This window comes from Papio anubis, chromosome 11 (assembly GCF_008728515.1).
Source record: "Papio anubis isolate 15944 chromosome 11, Panubis1.0, whole genome shotgun sequence".
Lineage (NCBI taxonomy): Eukaryota > Metazoa > Chordata > Mammalia > Primates > Cercopithecidae > Papio > Papio anubis.
This window is the reverse complement of record NC_044986.1, coordinates 85,294,390-85,320,884: the sequence shown is the minus strand read 5'-3', so window position 1 is coordinate 85,320,884 and position 26,495 is coordinate 85,294,390. Positions and strand designations below refer to the sequence as shown.

Genomic DNA, 26,495 nt, shown 5'->3' with positions numbered 1-26,495 from the left:
CTACAATGTGGTATATCCTGGACAATATTCCACGTGCTGATGAAAAGAATGTATATTCTGCAGCTGTAGGATGAAGTGTTCTGTAAATGTTTGTTAGGTCCATTTGTTCTAAAGTGCAGTTTAAGTTCAATGTCTCTGTTAATTTTCTGTCTAAATTATCTGTCTAGTACTGAGACTGAAGTATTGAAGTTCACAATTATCATTGTATTTAGGGTCTATGTCTCTATTTAGCTTTAATAATATTTGCTTTGTATATCTGAGTGGTCCAGTGTTGGGTGCATAGGGGATTATATCTTAATTTAGGACACTCTAGTTTGGACTAATGCCAACTTAATATCAATAGTATTACAAAAACTTTTTTTTCTATATATCTCTGTTCCCACCTGCCAAATTTATGTTACTATCACCAGTTACATCTGTATACATTGTAGGCCTATTAATGTGTATGACAAGTCATTTATCTGTTTTTGGGATTCTCTCCCTGATACTGGCTTTTGACAGTTTGATTATAATGTGACTTAGTACAAATCTCTGAGTTTATTCTATGTGGGATTCACTGAGGTTGTGATATGTAGAGCCATGTCTTTCATCAGATTTGGAAAGTGAACATTATTCCTTGAAAGTGACCATTATTCCTTTTTCTCTTTTCTTTCTTGGACTTCTTCTATGCATATGTAGGCATATCTAGGAGACATTGCAAGTTCAATTCCAGACCATCACAATAAAGTAAATGTCACAAAAAGAAAGCCACATATATGTTTGGTTTCCCAGTGCAAATGGAAGTTATATTTTCACTATATTGTAGTCCATTAAGCATAAAATGTATATAATTAAATTTAAAAACGCTTAATTGCCAAAAACTGTTGACACCATGACACTAAGTGAGCACATACTACTGGAAAATTGGCACTGATAGACTCATTTGACACAGCATTGCCACAGATTTTTAATTTGTAAAAAATGCAATATCTGCCAAGTGGAATAAAGTAAAGCACAATAAAGCAGAGCTCGATAAAACAGGATATTCTTGTACTTGACAATATCCTACAGGCATCTTAGGCTTTGTTCATCTTCTTCATTCTTCTTTTTTCTGTTCCTCAGACTGAATAATTTCATTTGACCTTCTTCACATTTACTAATTTTTTATTTTGCTAGCTCAAATCTGTTCTTGAGTCTCTCTAGTGAATTTTCTTATTTCAGTTATTGTACTTTCCCAACTCTTGAATTTCTGTTTGGTCTTTTTATATAATTTCTCTGTATTGATGTTCAGTATTTGATGATACATCATTCTCCCAATTACCTTTAGATCTTTGTACATGGTTTCCTTAAATCTTTAAATATATTTTAAATAGCTGATTTAAAGTCTTTGTCTAGTAAGTCCAGTATCTGAACTCCATTATGGACAGTTCTACTGATCGACTTTTCCCATTAAAAAAAGCCGTACTTTGTATAGCTTTGTTTCTGGACAATATTTTTTGTTTCTTTTCATGCTTCATAATTTCTTGTTGAAAACTGGGCACTTTGAATTATATAACATGGCAATTCTGGAAATCAGATTTTCTCTTCTTTCCAGGATTTGTTGTTGCTGCTTGTTGTAGTTTCCATCATTTATTGTTTAATAACTTTTCTGAAATAATTTTTGTGAGTTATGTATTCTTTATCATGTGTGTCCATTGAAGTCTTTGTTCCATTAGCTTAATGGTCAGTTAGCAATTTGACAGAGATTTCTTTAAACACCTGGGGGCAAGGGGTGCTCCCATATCTTTGCTGTGGGGCTGTGTTGAAGACTCAGCCCAGAAGTTTACAACTGTGTCTTAGTTTTCACTTTCTGCTTGAGCAGAGTCTAGAAGTTGGCCTTAGGTTAAAGTTTCAGGTCTTTTTGGGTCTTTCCTAACCATGCACACAACCCTGGCATGTGTATGTATATGTTAGAGCTTTTCAAATCCTTACTCTTCAAAGCATCTTGTTTACCAGTCTTTTCTCCAGAGCTTTAGGTTAGTCTATTTTTTGCTCCAAATATTATCCATTGCCTGAGACAGTAGTGAGTAAAATATTTTTCTCTAAATGTTTCTGACAAAATTCCACAGATATCTACTTTAGCACTGGAAGAGTTCTGGGTTAGGTGACATGAAGGTAAGCCTTTGAACCAGCTTTTGGGTAACTACCAAATAGGTCAAAACAAATAATTTTAGCTATTTGCAAATGAGGTCCATTGTGCTTCCTACAGTAATGAAACTGCTACCAGGGTTGTCATTTGCAAGACTCTTGCTAATTAGAGAGTTGGAATGGAACTAGGGTAAGTTAAAATGCAACCTTGCTGTTCTTACTGAGACTCAGCTGGGTTTTCCTGATAAAGCATTCCCCTGACTGATGCAAGCTGTTGGTGAGTTTCTAAAGTTCCAAAACACTGATTTGTCACTTTTTTGTTGTCGTTGCTGCTGCTGCTACAGGAGACAGAATTTTGAAATGTCTTACTCTGCCATTTTAACTGACGCCATTTTCCTCAGCTATTTATTTTAAAAATGAGTGTTCTGTATTATATTTAGCAGGCTGAGTATGGGTTTTTTTGTTGTTGTTTTTTTGTTTTTTTGAGATGGAATCTCACTTGTCACCCAGGCTGGAGTGCAGTGGCATGATCTCAGCTCACTGCAGGTTCCCCCCGCCATTCACACCATTCTCCTGCCTCAGCCTCCCGAGTAGCTGGGACTACAGGCACCCTCCACCACACCCGGCTAATTTTTTGTATTTTTAGTAGACACGGGTTTCACCGTGTTAGCCAGCATGGTCTCGATCTCCTGACCTCGTGATCCGCCCACCTTGGCCTCCCAAAGTGCTGGGATTACAGGCGTGAGCCACCGCGCCTGACCAGGGTTTTTTTCATGAGGGGATTTGGGGAGCATGTAATCCATAATGTTCCTGGAACTGGAATTCACCAGTCATTTTCACTCCACTTCAGTTTGGCATCCTACTCCACTCTTACAATGAATCTATTCTTGTTAAGGTTATAAACAACTCTCCTTTGCCAAATCCAGTAAATACTGACCTCTTCTCAACTGTCTAACCCTCTCATCAGCATTTGACAGAGTGAGACACTACCTTGTGAAAACACTAAACCTGTTTTGGCTTTTATGATACCATATTCCCCAGGGTTTTCTCCCATCTCTCTGCCCATATTTGATTAGCTCCCTATCTTAGTCCATTTTATGCTGCTATAACAGAATACCACAGACTGAGTAATTTATAGTGAACATAAATGTATTTGGCTCACAGTTCTGGAGGATGGGAAGCCCAAGAGCGTGGCACCAGCATCTGGTGAGGGCCTTCATGCTATGTCAGCCCCAGATGAAGACAGAAGGGCAAGTTAGGGCAAGAGAGAGCATTCAAGAGAACATCAACCCTGCTTTTATAACAATCCAATCTCACAATAATGACATTAATTCGTTTATGAAGGCAGAGTCCTCATGGCCTGATCACCTCTTTAAAGACTCACATCTTAATAACATCAAAATGGCAATTAAATTTCAGCATGAGTTTTGGAGGGGACATTCAAACCACAGCACTTCCTTAAATAAACTTTCATCCTCCTTCTAATAATCCCTAGATGTTGGCGATTCTCATAGTTTGGTCCCAGCCTCTCTATTTTTCTTTTCTTGTTTTTTTTTTTTTTTTTACATTCTTCTCAGTGGTCTATAAAAGTTATATTCCTAGCGAAAACTCTCCTCTAAACAGTATAGTCTTACATCCAATTCTTTTCTAAACTTCTCCACTTAGATGTACTTCTGTCATATACCACAAGGGCATGGCACCATGAAGTCTGGCCTAGGTCTAAGAACTAGCAAGACTGGAAACTTGGGTTTGGCTTAAGTTTCCTTCTGTCTGGTTCCAATAATGGTCCAGAAATTAAGAAGATCAACTGATACAATTAATGCTTGGTTTAAGAAATTCAAACCAAGGGTTCTTCAAACGTACCATCTTCCTACTAAACTATAAAGCCCTTGTCTTTTTTTAACCAGGATAGATTAGTACTGAGGGTATTTGGCAACTAGGTGCTCATCAGTGACCTCCAAGAAAACAGTTTCTGTCACATGACAGTGGTAGTGATTACTGAGGCCATATCATGATGACAGGTATAAACTGCTCCATTAAGAAGCCTATGATGGGCAAGAGTGCCTTAAAAGAAGAGTCACTGAGGCTTCACTAAAGCAAGGCAGCACATGTGCACAAGGTTCCACAAAGGCCAAAGGTGTACACGGAGATGGGAGCTGGATTTTGAAACAGATGAGGACAAAATAAAGGTTGGGAGAAAAGAAGTGTTGGTCAGAGGTAGGAGGGCGTCATCCAGCAGCACCTTCTGGTGAGCTGAGATTACTATCAGTCCTAACCAAAAGTCCAGGGTTTCTAAGGATGGCCTGTAGTTTCCAGCCTGAGACATACAGTGATGAGGCTGACAGTATAACTGGGGAAATAGGGAAGGAAATGCCATCAGTGAGAGAATGGACAAGTGGGGAACTGCACCATCTGTGCCGATTTAAAAGGATTAGGAAGTGAGAGAGGAGAACAGGAATGGGGAACATGGCAGAGAGGCATAATGTGGGCATCAGTTAGAATTCTGTGAGTTGTGAGTCACAGAAAGGAAATCCAAACTAGCTAAAGCCAGAAAAGAGAATTTATTGGAAAAATCCTTTGGAAGCTGGAGGACCAGGTTGGAAAATGGACAGAATGGTAGTGGCTCCAGAGAACCTAAAAGCAAGAAGCACAAGTATAGTCTTCTTGCAGGAAGAGCCTGGGGAGGACACCCCTGCAGAGTGTCACTTGTGGAAAAGCCTCATCATCACAGCAGGTGTCATCACTGCCACCAGTGCTGAGAAGTCAATTCTGTCCATCTCTGGGTCACGCTCAAGATAAGATTCAAAACCCAGGCAGGGTCATCTGCTCAGCTGAGCCTCAGCCACATGACCATATCCAACTGCCTGCCAGAGATAGAACAGATCCATTCTTGTAGCTTTCGAAGAGGGAGATGAGGAATTCCTCCAAAACAGGGAGGGCCTAGATATGGTACAGCCAAAAAACAAGTTCCATTCCACTATAACAGATGAGGTGAAGAGGAGGCGTAATCTTGAGAGCAGGAAAGACTTGAGGGAGTTTGTCAACTTGGAAAAAAGCACCAATGAGGGAGAGATTAAAGATGCAAAAGGAGGGGAAATGGATAGAAAAGCAGGAGGAAGTTGACTGGGCGCGGTGGCTCAGGCCTGTAATCCTGGCATTTTGGGAGGCCAAGGCGGGCAGATCATGAGGTCAGGAGTTCAAGGCTAGCCTGGCTAACATAGTAAAACGCTGTCTCTACTAAAAATACAAAAATTAGCTGTGTGTGGTGGCACGCACCTGTAGTCCCAGCTACTGAGGAGGCTGAGGCAGAAGAATTGCTTGAACCCAGGAGGCAGAGGTTGCAGTGAGCTGAGACCGCACCATTGTATTCCAGCCTGGGTGACAGAGCGAGACTCCATCTCAAAAAAAAAGAAAAAAGGAAAGGAAAGGAAAGGAAAGGAAAAAAAGGAAAAAGAAAAGAAAAGAAAGCAGGAGGAAGTTACAGGAGGGATCAAGGGTGTGGCATCTGTGCAGAAGAGAAGGGCAGGGAGGAATTTGACTGTGGTGAGAGGTGTGAGCAATGAGAAAAGGCGCCTGGGAAATTTCCACTCTTTCCATCTGTTCCAATCTCTGCCTTAACACAGCAAGCAGGTATTTTTACAAGGGAGAAGGCTTGTTTTTCAATAATGCAAAGCTGATCACAATGGTGATTTATCGTTTTCTGAAATCTGACTCTTTACCTAAGTTTCAGGGAAGGGAATCATTTCAGACCCACTTCCTTGTTGGTACCATTGTGGAAGGGCAGGGGTTGCCTTTGGAGCCTGGGCAGCTGATGCAGTGACCGCCCCCTTCTTTTCTAGGAAGGGAGGCGGCTTTTGGGAATCTCAGTGCATCATGTTCCCAGGACCCAGAAACAGAACTGCCATAAAGCGAGGACACGTTTCACTCTTTCATCTCAGCCTCTGACTCCTGGAAGCAGCGACCCTGCCTAGCCCAGGGTGTTAGGCCTGGTAAGCTAGGGTCCTCCCAAAGCTGCTTCCCAAGGTACCCGGTGAGAACCCAGCACTCATAGGCAGGGCCTGTGCTACTATCAGTCCTATACTCACTCTAATAGAAGCTTCCCCTTGTGAGAAACCCACAGACTTCACAGCTGAATAAATTCTTTATCTGAAAGTTGCTCAATTCAATGGGGAGCCCAGATAGTTGTCCAAGTGGATCAAAGAGTCCTAGGTGAGTAGTATTTCCCTGAATCCAACATTTACAGAGGCTTAAAATTGAGTCTGCAAGCTCTAAAGCCCAAGTGTGGTAGGCATGGAACTAAGCTGCTCTGAACCTGTTTCCGAAAAGGACTCACTGCCCAACTGCAGGAGTGAAGTCAGCTGACAGCTGCTAGCTGTTAGCTCTTTTAGGGTGAGGCTTAGCTTTCCAGCCAACTTCACTCTCTTCCTGGGTGGCTCCAAGCCAATGACTGCACAAGTCCTGGCCACCTCCGCCCAAAGCCAGGCCCCTCCAGTGGGTCATGTGCTCGGAGTGCCAGTTGGGCTGGCAGCAATACTGTCAGGTGTGCAGTGTGCTCTGATACCTTCCTCCCTGTCTCTGCTTCCCTCCTTTCCTGGGCAAAATATTAATCCCTAAAAAAACTCTTATCTCAGCATCTGCCACTGGAACCCAGCTGAGGCACCACTCATTCATCTATTCAGCACACACTATGCATCCTCTGACTTAGCTGTTGCAAAGTTAAAGGTAATGTGTGACAAGTGCTACAACAGTGGTTGGAACAAAAGGTTATGGTTATGGTGTCTGAGCCAATGCAGTGCCCCTAAGCCACCTTTCTCACAGACCAGGGCTGAACAACTCTAGAAATCATGCCCAAGGGTACAGGTTGCAATCCAGGGGCTTTCCAAGCAAAGCCTCTCTGCTCCAGTCTGAATTCTCTTGCTCCATATATCTGGGTGGTTTCCTAGTGCCTAATTCTGTGTCTGTCCTTCTGTCCAGGATCCCAAGACAACAAAGACCCCAGATAGGTAGAAGTCCAGGTTTTACACCCCTTCTGGGGTCCTGGGCTGTCAAAGGGAGGGTATGCCATGGATGCAGGGTATGGGCAAAACTGAAACTAAAAGCCAAGGCAAGGGGACAGAGATGGTGGAGCCAAAGGGCAGAGACAGACTTTAGGCCCAAGGCAGCAGAGCTGAAGCCAGGAACAGTGGGTGGAGAGAAAGGCCATTACCTCTATGACAGAGCAGCCTGCAGTGCCCAAGTGCCCAACGGCAAGATGACCAAGGACAGGCTTACAGTACAAGCAGGGCAAGGCCACCAAAGTGGCACAAAAGTTCAACTTTGATGAATCCCACACAGTTTCCCAATTTAAATATCTAGGAAGAATATTTTTTAATTCAGCATATGATAGGTTTTATATGTAGATGATATTCAAATTATGGATGAGGGGGCAGGAAAAACTCATACTCCTCTAAAGATCTCACAACAGGCCTTGTAGAAGGTCCCCATGGCCTTGGGCATGGGTGATATGGGAAATGTTAAAGGTGCCGAACTCTAACCATAGAGCACTGAGCGAGGAGGTGGTGCTGGAACAAGGTCTAGAGGGATGCATCAAAGTTCAGAAGGCAAAAAATGGCAGGCAGAGTGGAGTGTGTATCCAGTGAGAATGTTGGCTATAGTAATGAAGAGGACCAACTATGAAATGACTCGATACAGTATAAGTTAATTTCTCTTTCTCTCAAGATGTTTCTGGGTTGACAGTGAGGGCTTGGCTCCATGCAGTCATTCAGGGCCCCAGACGGCAGGGATTCTACCATATTCTACATAGGAATTTCAAAGTGATCCTATCCCAGTCAACCAGGAAAGAGAAATGAGCTTAGAAGGGTGGCAAGAGAAGGAGTCCTGGAAGCCAGGCCTAGAAGTAACCACATCACTTCTGCTCATGTATAATGGCCAGGATGCAGTCACACCTAATGGCAAGCATGCTGGAAATGTAGAACATCTGTGTGTTCCCAGGAAGAAGGGGAGAACAGATTCAGGTGGAGAGTTGGTATCCTTTGCCTAGAACAGGGAGTCTACAGTGACTGGCGCAGACAGAGTGAATGTGGTGGAAACGGGCCAGAGGTGTGCTGACAAATGCTTAACAACCAGCTCTGTAGAAGAAAAATAAAACAAAACAAAACATTTAAGCTCTGATTTACTGCATTTGCTGGTTTTCTTGGTGTAAATACTCCCACAACATTCAATTTCAAACTACCAGCATGATGTCACTGAACATTAGAGTTGAAAAGAGATGAATGGCAACAACCCAATATATATTATCCACCATGTAGAAACAATAGACGTCAATTACCTTAAGAATAATAAAATGTAGTAAAATAATTTGGAAATTACGAGTTTTTAGTGCTTGTTATCTTTGTCTTAAATAGTTTATTTAATTATAAGTTTATATATATTAATTTCTAATGACACTCTTGCTAAACAACTGGCTTACAAAACTCCTGAAAATGTAACAATCAGTTATGTCATTGGTACTCTCTAGCTGGTCCAGCCCACTACTGGGATAGACAGAAGGAGAAACCAAAGCATGAGGGTGGGAGCTGCCCATGAAGACCCGGAGTGACACACAAGGGAGCTGCGGCATCAGCCTCCTGGCAGCAGGAACAGAGAGCGTGCTAAGCAGGCAGGCTGGGGACCCAGGTGCTGGTGACCCCTGCGCAGGCATCACAAAGCCAGAGTAGCATTGTTTCTCTCCTCTGCCTCCAGAAGGGCTTACTCTGGTCCTCCATGCAGCTTCTGGAACAGGGGAAGCAGGGCTCTGCTATCTATACGTCGCCTTTGTGCAAATTAGAGGAAAGCTCCCTCTTCCAGATGCACAGCTCCCCACCTCCCGGTGCTGGAACACATGGCTTTGCCAATGGAGCCCAAATTCAGCCTCCTTACCTTCCTCTACTGGACACCTTTGCGCAGTGCACAGACTATCCAACAGCACCTGTGCCTCTGCATGGAGTTGTCTCAAGGTGGGGCTTCGGACAGATGCCCTTTCCACTTTTCGACCAGGAGATTTATTGGCAGATGTGCCTCTCCCTGAGAAGAATCTCCCTCAGGATGGCAGCCGGCAAACACCCCAAATGCAGTAGTCTTCTAAAGCCATGGTTCTCAACCCTGGCTGAATCCCTAGAGGAGCTTTTACAGCTCCCAATGACAATAAACCCTCCAGACTAGTTAAATCAGAGCCACTGATGGTGGGACGTGGGAATTCACTGTCAGAGCTCCCTAATATGTAGCCAAGGTTAGGAACTACTGTTTTGAAGGCATCCTGGCTCCGGGCCAGTTGATGCTGATTGGCAGCCATCCCACCAACAGGTGTGCATTTCAATAGATGCCTTCTGGGGAGTTCTGTCCATTCAGCGCTCTCCACATATCCTTCAGCTCCTGTCCCTGAACAGCCCTTAGAAAATACTGAATGATTCAAGGCAGGAAACCAGGTGAAGGCAGACCCAGGACCACTGCTGTTAAGGGGCAGCACCGTTTAGGCAGTCACAGGGCAGTGGAGAGGGAGGCATCTCTCTGTCGCCACTGCTAAGCTAGACCTGTGTCTCCCACTCCTTGGTCTTGGTGTCCCACTTATAATTGAGAAGACTAGGGCTGGTTCTTCAAATAAAAGCTTATAGGATGTCACATGTTCAACAGATCCCGTTGCCCTGCCCTTGTCCCCACTCCATCCTCCCACAAGCCACCCAAGAGGAAGTGGGAGGCTCCCAGGGCCCAGCGGATCAGGGCTGGTAAACTTCAGGATGGAGGGGCTCCAATTCCTGCCTCTATGGACCCTTCATCTCAGGAAGTACTGAGAGCACAGTCTGAGGGTGGAGAGGAGAAATGAGCTACTTTGCCCACCTGCCCCATTCCCCCAGCCTTCTCAGATGCAGAATCCAGATCAGCTCCTGCCCTTTTCCCAGCCTGACTTCTGGGTGTGAGCCCAGAGCCTGTGGTTTTGTCCACTTCCAGCTCTGATCCCCAGAAAAGCAGGCGAGTGAACACAGTGACTTAATATCATCAGGGAAAACAGCTGCACAGGAAAAGCGCCTGGGGGTGGTTTCTTAACCAAAACAAGCGTGAGTGGACCCAGACTAAGTCTCAGGGCATTTCCTTGCCTCTGACTTGGATAAAGTGGTCCAGGCTGAATTACTCACAAATGGCTTCCTGATTGCTCAAGACATTGTCACAGGCCACAGGACTTGCCCTGTGACCCTGGTGTTGACATGAGATTTTCTAGCTTGATATTCTCCCTACTCCTCCTGGGTGGTCCGTGTCCCAACCAGGGCTTGTACCTGGCCTTAAAGGAAAAGGAGGTCAGTTCTGTCATTCAGTGGTGTTTCTTGGATCTGCCCATCAAGCCAGAATTTCCTGTGAGGCTTCTGGCCTGAGTCAGCCTGGGGCTCAGGGAGGGCATACAAGAGGGGCAGTCCAGGGACACAGATAAGGACCCAGGGGAAGTGCTTAGCGGCTCATTCTGCTGGTGGAATCAGGAGAATTTCATTGGGGAATTGCCCAAAGAAGGACAAGGCAATGTGAGGAAGGGCATTCCGGAAAGAGGGAGCTACACGTGCAAAGACACGGAGGCACAGAAGAGCAGGGGCTGCACATGCAAGAACAGGAATACACAGGACGGGGCATGTGCAAAGTCAATGGGGCACACAGGAGCAGGCGCTGTATGTGCATATGGTTGTATAGCACATCAGCAAGAGATAGGTCAGAGAGGAGGCCATGGATGCTACCATGAAAGAACCTGGAATGTTATGCCAAGGTACTCATTCATCCCTCTGAGGAGCAACTGAAGACCAGAACAAGTGACTTGATGCTGAGTAAGACAGCTTTGTCTCCAGGGACTCCACATTCTCCCACCAGCTCGGCCATGCGGCTCACCACATCCTGATGAGTCTTCCTCCTTACTCTGCAGTCCTCCCCTCTCCACAGGGCATACTCTTCCCTAGGGAGGATTGCCACAGTGATCTCCTGGTGGGCCCTCTTCCTCTCCAGCTGCTGAAGTTGATTACACACCAATAGGACCCTTGGGGATCTGTGGACATGGGGCACTCGAGGGAGTGGGGAGGGTCAGATGGAGGGCATGGCTATCTGAGCAGGGGAGGGCATTGTTCAAATCCCTCTTTGCCAGCTACTGAAAGGGTCACACAATCCTCAGGCCCAAATGGCCAGACCCACGCTCAGATGCCTAAGAAGATACACGGAGTGATTATCAGGGGCACAGAGGCAGGTCACCGTTCAGCAAGTTCATTGGGGGCTCAAGCCAGGAGCTGTTACCATGCAGTGATGGGAATAGGGTGGAGAGGCTGGCATCACAGAGCAGCAGGAGCCGTAGACACAGCCCTGGGCTCCGGTGCCCGCCCTGCCGCTCGGTACTGTATGACTTTGGGCAGGTGATTCAACCTTGCTGTGCCTTGTTTTCCAGATTTGAAATGCTATATATATAACACCTGCCTCAGGAGTTTGAGAGTTAAATGAGATATTGAATGTAAAGCACCAGCCTCAGTGCCTGACACATAGTAGGTGCCTAATAAATGATAGCTATTGTTATGATTGCATTCCTTGGGTAATTTTTAGCATCTTGAGGCTGGATTCCCCTCCTCACAAAGCCCCCGTATGCACCCTTTAAAATTATGCCAGTATCAAACAGAAACATAGCAATTAGCAGAGATTCACTATTCAATTCAGATATTCCTATGTGAAGAGCCCTGAGTTAAGTGCTTCCTGGCCTCTTATTACTGTCACCTTACTAAGGAGGCATAAATAGTATCCCTAACAGGCATCTTCCTGCTGGGAGTCTCCTGAGGAGTTTACATTGCTAGGCTGCTTGCTCCTTCCCAGACACACCCAACTTTCAACACTTAAAACAGTGAGCTCATAAGCGGGTCCCCGTGGGCTGGGCCCTGCGTGGGGGTCTCGGCTACTCTCTCACCAAAGCGCTCTCCCACCCGGGCTCCGCAGGGAGTGCGGCTCCTAGGCGGCGACAGAAAGGCGCATTTCCTCCAGCCTCAGCAGAGAAGGGCCGGAACCCCAGTACCCTCTCCCGGGCCAGGACCGCTCCGGGCGTCTCCGGCTGGCCCCGCCCCTCTCGGCCCCGCCCCGCCCCCGCGCTCAGCTTGGACAGCCACGCGTGCGCCCAGGCCAGGCAGAGGAACTGCCCCGCCCTGGTCCAGTGATTGATCAGCAGTGATTACTGAGGCTTTAATGGTCCGCTTGGATGGGAATTAATTCTGGGATGGATAAATAATGCATCGAGGTTTATGTAGTCCAAGGCGAGCCGTCCGTCCGGAGCCGGGAGAGGTAGCCGAGGGAGCCTGACGGGTGACGCCAGCGGCCACGGGGCCCCGAGCGAGCAGGGCATGAGGGGCGACTGGGCGCGCGGACCAGCAAAAGCAAGTGGATGACAGCATGATCGGCCCCGCGGGGCTGGCCGGATGGCTGCAAGAACATGCTGAGCCCAAAGATCAGGCAGGCCAGGAGGGGTAAGTCCAACTTTCTGGGGTTTTCTGGGCACCGCACATGCCTCTTGGCAAATGTGCGCGGACACTTGGCCAGCTGTCACGCCGTGTGTCACATGGGGCGGGTGTTCTGGGACCGTTGCCGCTGAACAGTGAGCATCCTCCTAAGGAAGTGCCCTTCCTCCTGAAACTCCTGGGCTGCGTGGGTATCCGACCTGAAGTTGCAAAAGGGCGGTGGCTGGCTTAGTATCCAGTGGGTATGCACACTTCACCCCACATTCCATATGTTGCAGAAGCCCTCGGTCGCTCCAGGTGACCTGGTGGCAACTTTAAGGAAACTTTGCTTCTTTACTGAGAAGGAAATGCCCAAGATTTGCCCTGTGGCCAACACAGAAGCACCACTTACCAGGGAAGGCAATGCCCTGGCTTCTAGAGACAGCTGGGTGCAAGCGAGGGTCTTCATCTCTGCTGTTCTGCAGGCAGCATTTCTTCAAGCAGGCCAGGAGCAGGCAGGCTTTCCTGCCAGGAGAACACCCAGAGAGCTGCAGGGCCTGGGGCAGGACAGGTGGATGGGGGAGCAGACTCAGACCAGCAAGAGATGGGAGTCAGGAGAGTCCAGGACTGGGCTAGTCAGCTTGTGTCCAGCCAGCGACCCAGCACAGTGACCTGATGTGGCCACTGTATGGGGCTAGAGACAGCATCTCCATGGACAACAACTTCTTGGCCACAGAAAGTGTCATTTTGAATGAGAACATCTGTCTTTTACAAAAAATAGAATGTGTCTTTTCAGGTGGCCAGTATCTGGGAGACCTGAGCTCCTTTTGTAAACAATGAAATGGAGGATGGGTCTTTGGAGGTGGATGGAGCATTTGCCTGGGAGCTTGGAAACAGTTTGTGTCTCACCAGGTGTTTGCAGCTGGGAGCCTCCAGCCTTCTGTGGATTCACAGGGAACACACCCATCTTATTAGCACCTTGCAAGCGCTCGAATGATTTTCCTGGATGGGACCGGCCTTCCAGTGTGTTCCACAGCCGTCAGAACCCCTCTGTGGGGTGCTTTTGGATGGGCTGAAACCTGTGTACCCCAGTGGGCAAAGGAGGACCTTGCATGGATCTGCTGAGGAGGGGGCAAGTCTGGTGATGACCCAAGGGATAGGACAGGCCAGAAGCCTCTGTGAGAGCTTAGTTCCACCCTCCCACTCCTGTGTAATGAGCTGGCCACTGGCTACATGTGGCTACTAAGCACTTGGCATGTCACTAGACCAAACTGAGAGAAAGACATACCAAATTTTGATGATTTAGTACAAAAAAAAATGTACAATATCTCATTAATAATTATTTTACTGAAATGACAACATTTTGGATATATTGGGTTAAATAAAATCCATTATTAAAATTAATTTTACCTGTTTTACATTATTTTACTATAGCTACTAGAACATTTACAAGTACATATGTGACTCATATTGTATTTCTTATATTTCTATTGGACAGTGCTGGTAAGAGACCAGTGCTTCAGCAAAGGGGCTTACAGGCAGCCTGTCTTTGAAATCCAAGGTTTCTCATAAATGTTTGTTTTAAGTCAATAGTTCTCAACCAGGAGCAATTTGCACCCCCTAGGGAACATTTGGCATTGTTTGGAGTATTTTTGGTTATTCCAACTGAGGGGTGCTACTGGCATCTAGTGCATATAGGCCAGCCATATGGCCCTCTTCCAGTTCTCAGTGTTCTATGAACCTTCTACCATGGGGCTTTTGCACATCCTTCTTTCCCCTGGAATGCCTCCTACATTCACATTTGCACACATGCAAGCATGTATGTGTGTGCACATGCATTCATGCATGCAAACATACACACACACACCACCCTTAATTCCTATTCACTCTCTAGTTATAGTATAGTTCAAGTGTTGCCAGCCAAGGAAGTCTTCCCACACACCCCAGTCTAGGCTGGATCCTCTGCGCCAGCTCTCCTTTTCTTTATGGTATTTACCATAGGTTGCAGCTGTATACTCCTGAGTGTGACTGTTTGGTGAATAACTGTCACTTGCATGCTCCATGAGCTCCGTGAGAGCAGGAACCATTTCTGTTTGGGGGCATCATTATGCCCCGAATGCCAGGTACCAGGTGGACACTCAACCTGTGTTTTTTGAATGGATGAATAGCTGGATAGAGGAGAAAGCATTTGCCTGGGTGGCTGGAGCACTGTCTCTACCCTAGCTGGCCTGGTACTTAGGAAATTTGACCTCGCCTTTCACTGACTCATATGTTGCAAATATTTTCCTAATTTGTTGCTTGCCCTTTATTTTTATATTAGAGTGGGGTTTTTTCTAGATTTACATGTTTTTAACTTGTATACATTTTCCTTTCAGAATTTCTGTCTTTGTTTGCAGTGTTTCAAAATAAAATTGATGTTGCTATTAAGGAGGCTCCTTCTTTTAAAGGAAATCATCAGACTGATGGGCAAAGTTACAGGAGCTCTCACCATCTCCCGTAGCAGGAGTGTCAATGTCTTAGGAGTCTTGATGAATGTTCAGAGCCTGGTCAATACTTTGGGGGTGGGGAGAGAAAGCTCTATTAGTGTGATGAAGTGACTTCAATGGCCTTATTCATGTGATTGTCCCACAAGAAAGTAAACTAACATTTATGGTGTACCCATGCTCCAGGCACTTTTGTTGTACCTCATTTAATTCTCATAACTACACTCTAATGTGATATCATTGTTACCATTTTGATAGATGTAGAAGAATCATGGTTGCCCAGCCAATAAATGTGGGATGTAAATTTGTCTGTCCAATGCTAAGGCCTCTGCCTTCTCCCTAACCCATCACTATCTGAAGACCACTGCACCTGGCCCTGTACATCTCCATGACAGCTATAGGTTCTTTCAGTGATAAAATGCAATGATATTTTTAAGAAGGTGCATCTAAACACATGGAGATTAGATTTAGACAACTGATAGAATGTTTAAGGTTGGATTATTGATACCTAGCAGAAAACTAAGCAAATAAAAAAGCAAGGCAATTATGAACTCCAGGGAAAACAAAAGTGATTAATGAAAGAAAAATTATTATCATATACGACATACCTCAAGTGGGACTAGCAATTAAATGGTGCTAATAATGGAAATTGTGTTGTTAATCTAACCAAAATGATAATATAACTATATTGGGAGGGTGGAGTGGGTGCTTACGGATGGTGGGGAAAAGGGAGTAAAAGAAACAAAATCTTCATCTTTTATAGTAAGAAGTTAATAAATAACACTTAAAAGGAAAAAATCAAGAAGTGGCAGTAAATAAATACTATCTGGAAACATAGAAGTGATACCAAAAGAACCAATGACAAAGGTTGAAAGTGGCTGCCTCTGTGAGGTGGGGAATGGAAGTAAAGGGATAGGACACTGCTGGGTTTTGCCCCAAGACTGTAGGACTACTTGAAAAGTGGTTAGGGAATGACAGCCCAGAGGTCAACTGACCTCATACCTGCTCAGACTGGGGGATCCTTCAGATCCCTGGAAGATTCTGCCCTTTAGGGACACTCATAGGGTTAGCAGTCCTCCTCAGATTGCTTAGTTATGAATGTTGTGGCTTCCAGGATATGCCCTTGGCCATGCCATGATGCCCCTGCCCAGGCTTGTCAGATACCATGAAGGCTCCCTATGAGAGTCCTCACCACCTTCATGGCCCTGAGAGTGAAGCAGTTAAGGAACAGTCACCTAATTAGGTGACACAGCATCTGACTTTGCCTAATTCAGAGAGAGGACGGAGGTCTAGCAGAGTGGTCAGTAAGGTATGCTGAGGAAGGGGCATATTAGAACCGCTCATGGAGGGGTGCATCCAGGTTGTGGGCTGGAGCTTAGCCAGGGACAGGAGGCCTCAGAGGAGCCTGCTCTGGAGAAGAAGGGCCAAAGGGAACTCACCCAGCAGTCTCTACTTCCAGGCCAGGCCCTGGCACCGCTGTTTGTAGCTGACACGTTCTGTGACAGCAGAGGTGCCCAAGCCTGGACATCCTCTGCCACTAGCCAGGTGTTCCACCCCATGGAGAGGACCAAGCTGTCTCTTGTCAGTCCCTTCTAAAAATTTGCTCAGAAGTGAAATGAAGTTACAGAGGCCCTCAGATCAGCAAAGGGTCCAGGACAAATCCAGGGGAACCTGATTAGAGAAAATAAAAGTTTCCAGTTTGGGGATCTTTGAACAAGAGTGGCCTCAAATCACATTGCAGCCTGATTTTTTTTTTTTTTTTTGAAAACTCTTCTAGGATTTTCATTGTTTATGTCTAAAAATTATCGAGGCATAATTTACAGAGTAAAATGCACAAATCTTAAGTGTTCTCTCAGTGACCAGCCTGAAGATCAAGATATAAAGCAGTTTCCTTAAGCCTAGGAGGTTTTCTCCTATGTCTTCCCAGTCACCCCGACCCTTCTCCTAACCAGAGCGACACCTTTCTGATTTCTAGCACCCTACAGTGATCTTACCTATTCTTCAATTTTATATAAATGCAATCAAGGATATGACTTTCCACTACTCATACATTAAAGGCCACAAACTGTCCTTTCACTTTCCTCTTTAAGGAAGGAAGGAAAGTGAGAGAATCTCTATTGAGTGTTTAGAATGTGCCGGATGCAAGCTGGACCTTGCGTTACATGTAAATGTCCTATTTTAATCTTTACACCAACTCTGTGAGACAAGGGAGAAAATAGAGGCAGAGTAATATAAGTAAAATGCTCAAAACTGCACCACTAATAAGAGCAGAAGCAGCTTAAACACAAGACTCAGGTCTGAGAAGCCTCCCTCCCAAATCTAGTGCTGCACAGAGGCAGATGGAGGCTGATGTGTCAGTGAGCAGCTCATGCCCCCAGCGATGCCAGCAATACAAAGCTGTCAAATCCTGTCCAACCCTCACAAGCACCTGTCTCCATGGCAGGCACACACAATGCTATCACTAGGTGCGGGGGCCAAAATGAAAGTGGAGACAGGCCACCCACTCTGTCCTGGCCTGTCCCAGAGTTGTTCCCCTGAAAGTCAGCCTGGCCCAGCAGCAGGCTAGTGGGAAAGGGGAGGAGAATTGGGATTTTATGGGACACAGAGCAGTGGGCATCCTGTGGAGTTAGCTCTCGCCAGGGGTGCCAGGTGTTAGCCATGGTTGCAAAGGTGTGTGGTGAGCTCAGATGGGCTTGGTCCCTGCCACCTAGTGATGTTGAGGAATCCCAGATTTGGCTGCTGTTTTACTTCAACTCCCATATTTCTGAGAAAAAAAGATTGGCTATTCCAAATGCTGCAGCCTCAGATAGCTTCCCCTCCCTGATTTAACTCTTCGTGTGCTTACCAAGTGCTTAAAATCGCAACAACCACACTAATGCCTGTTGAGCTCATGGGACACTCTGTCAAGCAAGCACAGCACATGAAATGACTTTATTTGTGTCCTCCAATGTCCCCACCTGGCAGGCCCTGGGTTAACTCTGGGCATACCTGGAGAGAGGTGCCCTAGGGTCAATTTTGTTTGCAACATAGAAGGCCAGGTCAACATTTCTAGGTCCATGGTAGCTGGCTGTGACCTATCTCTCTGAAAGCATGCTTCCTAGTTTGTCCCTCACTTTAGAATGTCACATCCTGTGTGGCTTGGAGCCCTGTTGGAACTTCCGGTTTGAAGTCCTGTTGCACCTGTCATGTGCAGGCACATGCATTATCTCCCTTCATCCTCAAAAGATTCCCATTGAGAAAAAGACCACTGTTGCCCCATTTTTCAGATAAGGATTTTCAGGTAAGGAAATTGAGTCCCAGAAAGGATAAAGAACTTGCCAGCCAGGAAGGGTACCCAACCAGGAAGGTGCACTGCTGGGATCCAGAACCCAAAGGCTTCTGAACATATAGTGCATGCCTTCATATTTACATGCCAGGCTCAGATCCAGGCAGCAAGAGAGAAGAGCCATCCCAGGTTGTGAAAGCCTCTGTGCTAAGGCCCAGAGGCGGCAACCTGGGGCAAGCAGTGTGCCCCTATGGTGGCTGCAATGCAGGAAGGCAGGGAGAGGACAAGGTGATGTAAGGGAATGAGCCTGTCCCACGTCCAGGTAGGGTTTTAGACAATGGAGTGGTGTGCCTGGCCGGAGCCTTAGGCAGGCCTTATGCAGGCTGCAGTGGGGGCAGCAGGTGCACAGGGAGTGGCCCTGAGGGCAAGGAGAGAGGGTAAATGCTAGTGAAAGCAATGGTGTTTCCCATCTGCCACCTGCAGAGAAGGAGAGGGAGACACAGGGGCCTTTGTTGAAGCAGATCTATGGAGAGCTGGATTCCTCTGCTTCCAGACACTCTTCCCCCAGTGCCAGCTGTGCGCTGGGCAGCAGCTGGCACCTCCCCACCCTGCAGAGTTTGTAAGTACCAGAGTGTTTCAACACCACAAGCTGAGAACAAACACTCCCAGCCACCACCCTCCAACCAGCCCTTAGGCCACCAGTCCATCTGCTGCTGCCTGAGGTTCATGCCAGGAGATGAAGGTGGCCGTTTGTACCCAGAAGAGGGGAACTGTGAACTCAAGCCTCTTCCCCCACCAACCCTCATGTTCTCCTTCTTCCCAGACAACTCCGACCAACTGATGGGAAAAGAGAATTTCTCTTCCCATGGAAGATGTTAGACATCCATAAGTGCCCCCACCTGACCAGTGCTCTTAGACACTCAGAACACACAATGCTGCTCAGTGCTGGGCTGGAGGAGCTCCAAGCTGGCCTTGTAGCCCCAGACAGCTGGAGAACTAGCCATGACCTTACTGTTTGAAGATAGGGATAAGTGATTTATTTGCAAGACAGGCCTGAACTGAGTTAGGCGTGGGCCAAGAGGCCACCTTGGACTCCACTGTCCAAGGCAGCAAGGCAGTCTGGACCCTGCCCTGATTCTGCTGAAATCCTCACCAGCCCCCATGATTACTTAACCAAGGGTAGAGAATGTATTGATCGAAGCTAATGGCTCATAGGCAGGCAGAAAATGAAATTTATAATCGACATGCAATTATATTGATTTTACCGATCCCAGGCTCTTGGTGAATGGCCTGCTTATCTGAACAGAGCCGAAACAGCAGGCACCTGGGGTCCTGGGCCATCAGCCCCTGAACAAAGTCCAGAAGAGAGGAGAGAGCCTTCCAAGGGGCACAGCCCACGGGAGCAAGAAGCAGGGCCAACACTGTTCACTCAGCACTTCACTGCTCTCAAAGAAAATTGCTCATTCATTCCATCCTCACCACTGTCTAGGAAGCAGCAGGATCCGTATCTGGCCCCCATTTATAGATAGAAACCTGAGGCTCTAAGAGGGTAAAGGGCCTCAGGACTCGGAATCCTGTGCATCTTCCATGACCTCCCACTGCCTCTCCATACCCACTGCTAAGCTACAGTTTCGCTTTTCCATTTTCCTGCTTGCTGCTTCTCTGATTATGGACTGAGAATCAGTAATCTCATGCCCTTTAGTTTTTCATGTGTGGAAACAGGCCGTGGGTAGGAGAATCCTGTTGGCAAATTTCTCCCAACCCAAGCGGATCATCTACAGAGGCACAAAGTCTCTTGGATTTGATGAGTTCTCATCCTCTTCAGACTTGAGGATTCCTGTCTCACATTCACAGACATGAGATACATGTTTATGAAGGAGAGGTACATGTCCAGCCAGAGGTATCAGCAAGGTCCCGGGGGCAGCATAAGGGATGGAAGTCAATCATTCGGCATTGAGAGCCTACCAGAAGGGTCTTCATACCTTAGGAAGTAACTGCACTGACACTGATGCTTCAAAAGTGAGTCAGGATTCACCAGCAGAGTCATGAGTCCAGGGAAAGGGAAAGGCAGACCATACGGGGGTGGAGGTGTGGCACAATGGTCCGTGAGGGACCTGTCAGCTTGGAGAGACCCAGGTGTGTGGTGTGAGAGGGAGGAAGCTGGGCACCGGCTCACAGAGGCCCTCCACATCACAGCCACATCAGACCCATGTCTCTGATGGCTAAGGCTGTAGCGAAAACTGTCTACACCCTAAAAAGGGGGCACGGTCTCTTCCAAGGAGCCACAGCAAGAGAGACCCCAGAATGGGTTGAAGGCAGCAGTTGGAAGAGGTCCAATAGGCTGCTTTTCTCAGAGGGTGGGTTTTCATTAGTCTGGCAGGGGCTTAGGATATGGTCTCTCCTAAGGCAGGAACGTGGGTCCTATGAGAGTCAGGGTGGAAAACCTGGGAGTGGAGCCAGACTTCCTGGTCTGGACTCACCCTCTCACTCTCTGCATCTTCCTGTTCCCCTGCTGGGCACACTACACCCCCCAGTGAGGCTCACCACACTCATTTGTCCCTCCTCACCTCACCCAGGCTCCCTGCCCCCTCCAGCCAGCCCCACCCCAAGCCCAACAGCCTCGCTGCTGCTGCCTTCACACTCCCCTCTCCCTTTATATGTGACAGCAAGATCTGGTGTTGGGGCATCCGTCCCCCGTGAGCTCTGCCAGGGCAGGTGTGTGTCTTGTATCTCCATATGCAGTGGCTCTCGCAGGTGGGCATACAGGAGGCCCCATAATCTCAAGAATGGATAAATGAACACCAGATCCACTTGAATCTAGGGCTGCATCCTGCATGGAAGTAAAGAGCAAACACTTCGGGTGTCTCCTGGCTTCCCACCACCCTTGCTGAAGACCAGCCTCAGCTGAACCAGGAGGCAGACCCAGGAAGCACTGATTAAAATAACTTTCAAGAATGCAATCTTTTATATTGATTTTTAAATCACTGAGGTATTCACTATGAAAAAAACTCCAAACTCTCTAATCTACCTAATCACTATTTAAAAATTAATATTTTCATTCCTGGGGGCAGGGATGGATAGGCTGTGCACTTTACTGGTTTTAGTTCTTCACGCCGAGGTGAGGCTCATTAGGAGGCCCTGGCTCATTCTCTAGACCTCTTAGATGGAGACCTAGGAACAAACAGGTGGCCAATTAGAGCTAGGCAGAATGCAAGTCACAAATTAAGCTGGGTGTAGTGGCTCATGCCTGTAATTCCAGCACTTTGGGAAGCCGAGGCAGGAGGATTGCTGAAGACCAGGAGTTCGAGAGCAACCTGGGCAACATAGCAAGGCCCCATCTCTACCAAAAAAAAAAAAAATTAGCCAGGCATGGTCATACACACCTGAAATCTCACCTACTCAGAAGGCTGAGGTAGGAGAATCATCTGAACCTAGGAGTTTGAGCCAGCAGTGAGCTATGATCGTGCCACTTCACTTCAGCCTGGGTGACACAGCAAGACCCTATCTCAAAAATAAATAAATAAATAAAATTATACATACATATATATATAAACAAGTTTTTAAAAGTAGGGGCACTCAAGAACCATTAGGTAATAAATCATCTGATGCTCATGCAGAATTCCCAGGACAGTGTGGGACCCTGAAGGAGGTCCCCTTTGGCCTTGGCGGCAAATCGCATTAACTTTATGAAACCATCTCTTCCCACCCCTCCAGAGTGCCTCTTCCAATACCTCATCTCTCTCTCCTCAATCAGTCTGTTGGCCTCAATACTTACCCTTTAAATCAATTCAGCTCTGAGATCCATCTTGCTCTTTTCCCAGCCCGGCTTTAAAATCTCATTGACTTTTATAAATCAATTGCGTTTTAGCTCTCCTGTCCTGCAGCCACTTCTCCATGCTCTAGGGACTGCACTCACAGAGCTGCAGATAGGAAACATCCCTGGCTTGCTGCAGGGCGCCTCACCCCAGGGAGCATCTCCAGAGCTGAGAGCCCAGCAGCTGCCCAAAGGCACACAAAGGCTGCCACAGTTTATTCAAAAGGCCCTGAAAACAATCGAATATGTTCAGTGGGGATCTCCAAACCAAAGCAGACCCTGAGATAGTGATTCACATGCAGTAATCCATTAACGAGACCCTCAGGGGACACAGTTGGTGGGTGGGGGAGGGGATCCCTAAGCAGGACCTGAGCGAGGTCCTGTTACCCTTTCAGGTGTAACAGGAAAGGGAGGTCTCAGCCCAAGCCCCCAACTGAAGTGTGAAGTACACTCCTGTACCTAGCTAGAAATAAGGTTGATTAGGGATTTTCAAGCTCCTAGGTTGGGGGTTGGGGGGGGGTTGGATGATATAAACTCCTAGGCGCTCCCAGCCCTCCCAGTACATGGGCAAAACAGGCTCCAGTAGCCCAAGGCCAGTCTTCCAAAACCTGCCAGCAATCCTGAGAAACCACCACCCACCCCTGGGAAGACTGTTGGAAGGACAGTACAGTTCGGGGTGGGGAGGGGAATAGACACAGGAAAAGGGATCCAAGAGAATTTGGGCAGAGCTCCGTCATGATCCATGTGATCTCAGAGAGCAATGTCTGAGCTTTGGCAGCTGCCAGGTGCTCTGTCAGTGCAGGGCTGGGCCCATGAGTGATCCACACACCCTCACTGAGCCCCTGGTTGGCAAGAGAGAGACAGGATGGAGGAGGCAGGCTGGAGTCCCAGGCTCACCCAAGCAGCTCACCTGCAGGGAGGGAACAGCGTGCTCACTCACAGTTCCCTGACAGTGGTCCCATGGAAGGACCACAGATGGGCTTGGTCCAGGCTTCCACCAGCATCCTGGCCTGTTTGTTGTGAGCTGATCAGTGTTAGTCTCTCCCACTAACTCGGGAGCTCCATGCAGGCAGAGGCTCTGTCCTTCTTGCTTGTTGTGGTCCAGAGCCTAGTGTGATGCTTGTCTCAGATAAATACTCATAAGCATGTATCAAATAATGATCCTTTAATTGCTATTTTATATGTCCTGTAAGGGGATCCAGCTCCACTCCAAAAGAGCTCTTTCATTTAAAACTTTTAATTGTAATTTATATAATCAAAAAATTCATTCCTTTCATGAAATGTACAATATAACAGCTCCGGGCTTCCCTTTAGGAACATTATCACCGTTCTAGGCGGGATGTGTTCCTTCCAGACCTAACTGTGTACGATCACCAGCACCCACTGAGAATACATTGCAATGTCTTTTGTTTAGGATTTTTGTTTTTCTTTCCTTTTTATTTAAAGTGGTTCCTCCATATCCACAGTATCATGTTTGTAGTTTCAGTTACCCATGGACACCCACAGTCCAGAAATAAACAATTCAAAAGTTTTAAATTGTATGCTGTTCTGAGTAGCATGGTGGACTCTCCCGCTGTCCCACTCTGTCTTGCCCAGCACGTGAATCCTCCCTTTGTCCAGCGTCTCCACACTGTCTAAGCTACCTGCCTGTTGTCACTTAGTAGCCATCTCAGCTATCAGATGCACTGTTGCTGTATCACAGTGCTTGTCGTCCAGTAACCCATACTTAATAATGGTTCCAGAGCACAAGAGTGTGGTGCCAATTTATTAATTAAATTTTGTCATAGATATGTATGTACAGGAAAAACTGTATACAGGGTTCAGTACTACCTGAAGTTCCAGGCATCCCCAGGGGATCTGGAACATCCACTGGGGGTCTAAGAACATATCCCCCCTTGGATAAGGGGAGACTACTGTAGTTTTATATTTTGCATATTGTTCTGCAACTAACTTTCTTCCATTTCTATAATATAATTGAAGTAAATGTTGAGGTAAAGCAGGAAGGAGAAATGGAGCGGTGGGGGATAGTTTCTAAAGAGTGGTAAGAGAGGCGTCGTTGAAAAAGTGATGTTTCAGTAAAGAGTGAAGGGGCTGAGAGAGGAACCCTAGGGCATCCAGGAGGGCCCAGTGAGCAGAGGGCATATGGCAGGTGTAGAGCCAGATGCTAGGCACATGTCTGCAGGAACAGCAGGGGACAGTGCGGCCAGGACAGGAGAGGACAGAGGAGGCCGAGAGGCCATGTGGCCAGTCCCCAGGACCCTTATAGGCCATAGTGTCGGATCTGACTGTTGCTCTGAGCGAGCTCAGAAGCCTGCGGGGTTTTCATAGGGAGAAACATGATCTAAGTCCCATGCTTAAGAACTCTTGCTGCCTGCCCTGTTTTGAAGAGGCTGCAGCAGTAACTCAGGTGAGAAACAAAGCAGCTGGGAGCAAGGAAGGTCTGAGGATGGGGTATTCACTGGCTGAGATTATTTCTCTTACGCTCTGAGAAATAAGTGAAACTATTCAGGTCACCCACCTGGCCCTAGCTCTGGCCGTCACAGGCTCTTGTGCAAGTCCATCCCTTCCATTGCCCACCCACCCCAGCCCCACCCTGCCCATGCGCTGAGTTTCTTCTTTCTCTCATCTCACCCCAAGAGGAAGCCATACCCCCATGTCCACCTCCAGCGTTACCAGGATGGCCAGGCCAGAGTCATGCAGCAAGCGCAAAGTCTACCATCCTCAGTGACTGGGAAGGCGTGCAGCCCACTTCCTCCCTCACAGGCCAGATGGCGGGGCTCAGCGCGACCTGCACAGTCTGGACCAGGCCACCCAAGGGTTTATGGGCACCCTGGCACAGATGCAGGTCAGGGAAGCAGCAATATAGAGGCATGGGATGGGGACATTGTCAGAATGAGCACAAGGAGGGTTATGGTGAACAGGTAGGCTCTCTAATCCCAGCAGGTAGGGCCACAGCTGGTGGGGCACTTTGGAGCAGAGGAAGGCCTCATTCCTGCTACAGAGCACCTCCTTGCCCCCTGCCACAGCCGAGGAGAGTGTCTTGCCATCTCATGCTAACCTCCAACCACCTGAGCTCAGGCTCCATGTCCTGTCACCTCCCAGGAAGCTCCCTCTTGACTCATCACCCCACCCGACCCTCACCCACAGCCTCCACCTCTGCCAGTCCAAATGCACTTAAACCGGCTCAGGTCCCTCCCATTCTAGCAAGGGGCACCCTGCCCCTCCATGCCACCCTCCCCTCCAGCACACTCCCCGCTTCTCTCCTGCTTGCAGGGAACATTCCTGAAAGAGTTCTCCGGTCTCCTTTGCTGTACTCCCCCTCCTGTCATCCCTACCCTCTCTCTGTAAAGTGGCCCTTGTGTACCCTCACCTCTCCACCCAAGACACTGCGACCTTAACTCTCTCCCCTTGGTGTGGTTTACCTGCTTTTGAAAATTTTGTTTATAATTGACACATAATATTGTACGTGCCTGTGGGGTGCAGTGTGGAGGGAGCTACACAGAGGAAAATCCTGTGCTGCGGAAGGGTGGCGATTGCCAGGCTGGGGCTGGATTTTCCTCTGTGCGTAGTAAATACCATAACTACTTCTGTGAAGAGTAAGATTTTTTAGAACTCTGTGTAGGAAGATCTGTGTGTAGCTCCCTTAGTAGCTGCATATCTATTTTGGAGAATCTTGTGGAAGGCAGGAGCTAAGAGTCAGGAAGTAGCCCAGGCAAGGGATGGTTATATACAAATCGGTTCAGTAAAGGGGAGATGAAAAGAAGGCAGAATGCACAGAGAAAATCTTCAGATTTGGAAACTAAGGGACTCTAGGGCTTGACGGGGAGGGATTTGTCTGAACATGTCCAAGCTGTTAAGTCTGGTTGGTCGTGGAGCCCTGGATGAGAATGGGGAGGACGAGTGGGCTGGGGAGAGACATGTTGAATTTGGACATAGGCCCAGATAACCATGAGACATTTCCCTGGAGTGTCCTGCAGATGGTTTGACACATGAATCTGAAGCTCCTGAGTAAGATCCAGGCAGAAATAACGCCCTGGGATTCATAACAAAATAGAGACAGCTGGGACAACCCTGGGCAACAGCAGGATTTGGGAGGATGGAGGAAGTTGAGGCCAGAAGCAGGCTGGGGAGGCGGAAAGAAACTTGGGCAAAAACACTGGTATTTGGGCTCTGCAGAGAGGGAGGAAGGAAGAGCTTCCAGAAGCAGAGAGTGATTAACAGTGTCTGAGCCACCACAGGGCACTGGAGGATGAGACCCTGAGATCCAATTCAGGTTGGATTTGGTCAGAGCAATATCAGGAGAGGCCAAAATCTCCAAATGCAAGGAGTTGGTGGGGACTGCCGGGTGAGGAAGG

General features: G+C 47.5%; 1 protein-coding gene across 12 annotated transcripts in view; it reads left to right on the top strand.

Moving 5' to 3' along the window:
- The window catches only part of ARHGAP22 (Rho GTPase activating protein 22), a 209,503-nt gene that overhangs the window by 38,506 nt on the left and 144,502 nt on the right, over nucleotides 1-26,495 (top strand). The window contains exon 1 of one of the 12 annotated variants that reach the window (XM_003903635.5): nucleotides 12,240-12,608. The exons of 9 other annotated variants lie outside the window; for them this stretch is intronic. In XM_003903635.5, coding sequence (XP_003903684.2) covers nucleotides 12,575-12,608 — 34 coding nt within the window. In that variant the 5' untranslated portion in view covers nucleotides 12,240-12,574. Of the gene's footprint in view, nucleotides 1-12,239; nucleotides 12,609-26,495 lie in introns of those variants that run through there. 2 more of the 12 variants (XM_003903636.5, XM_021943271.2) reach the window with 2 other exon arrangements.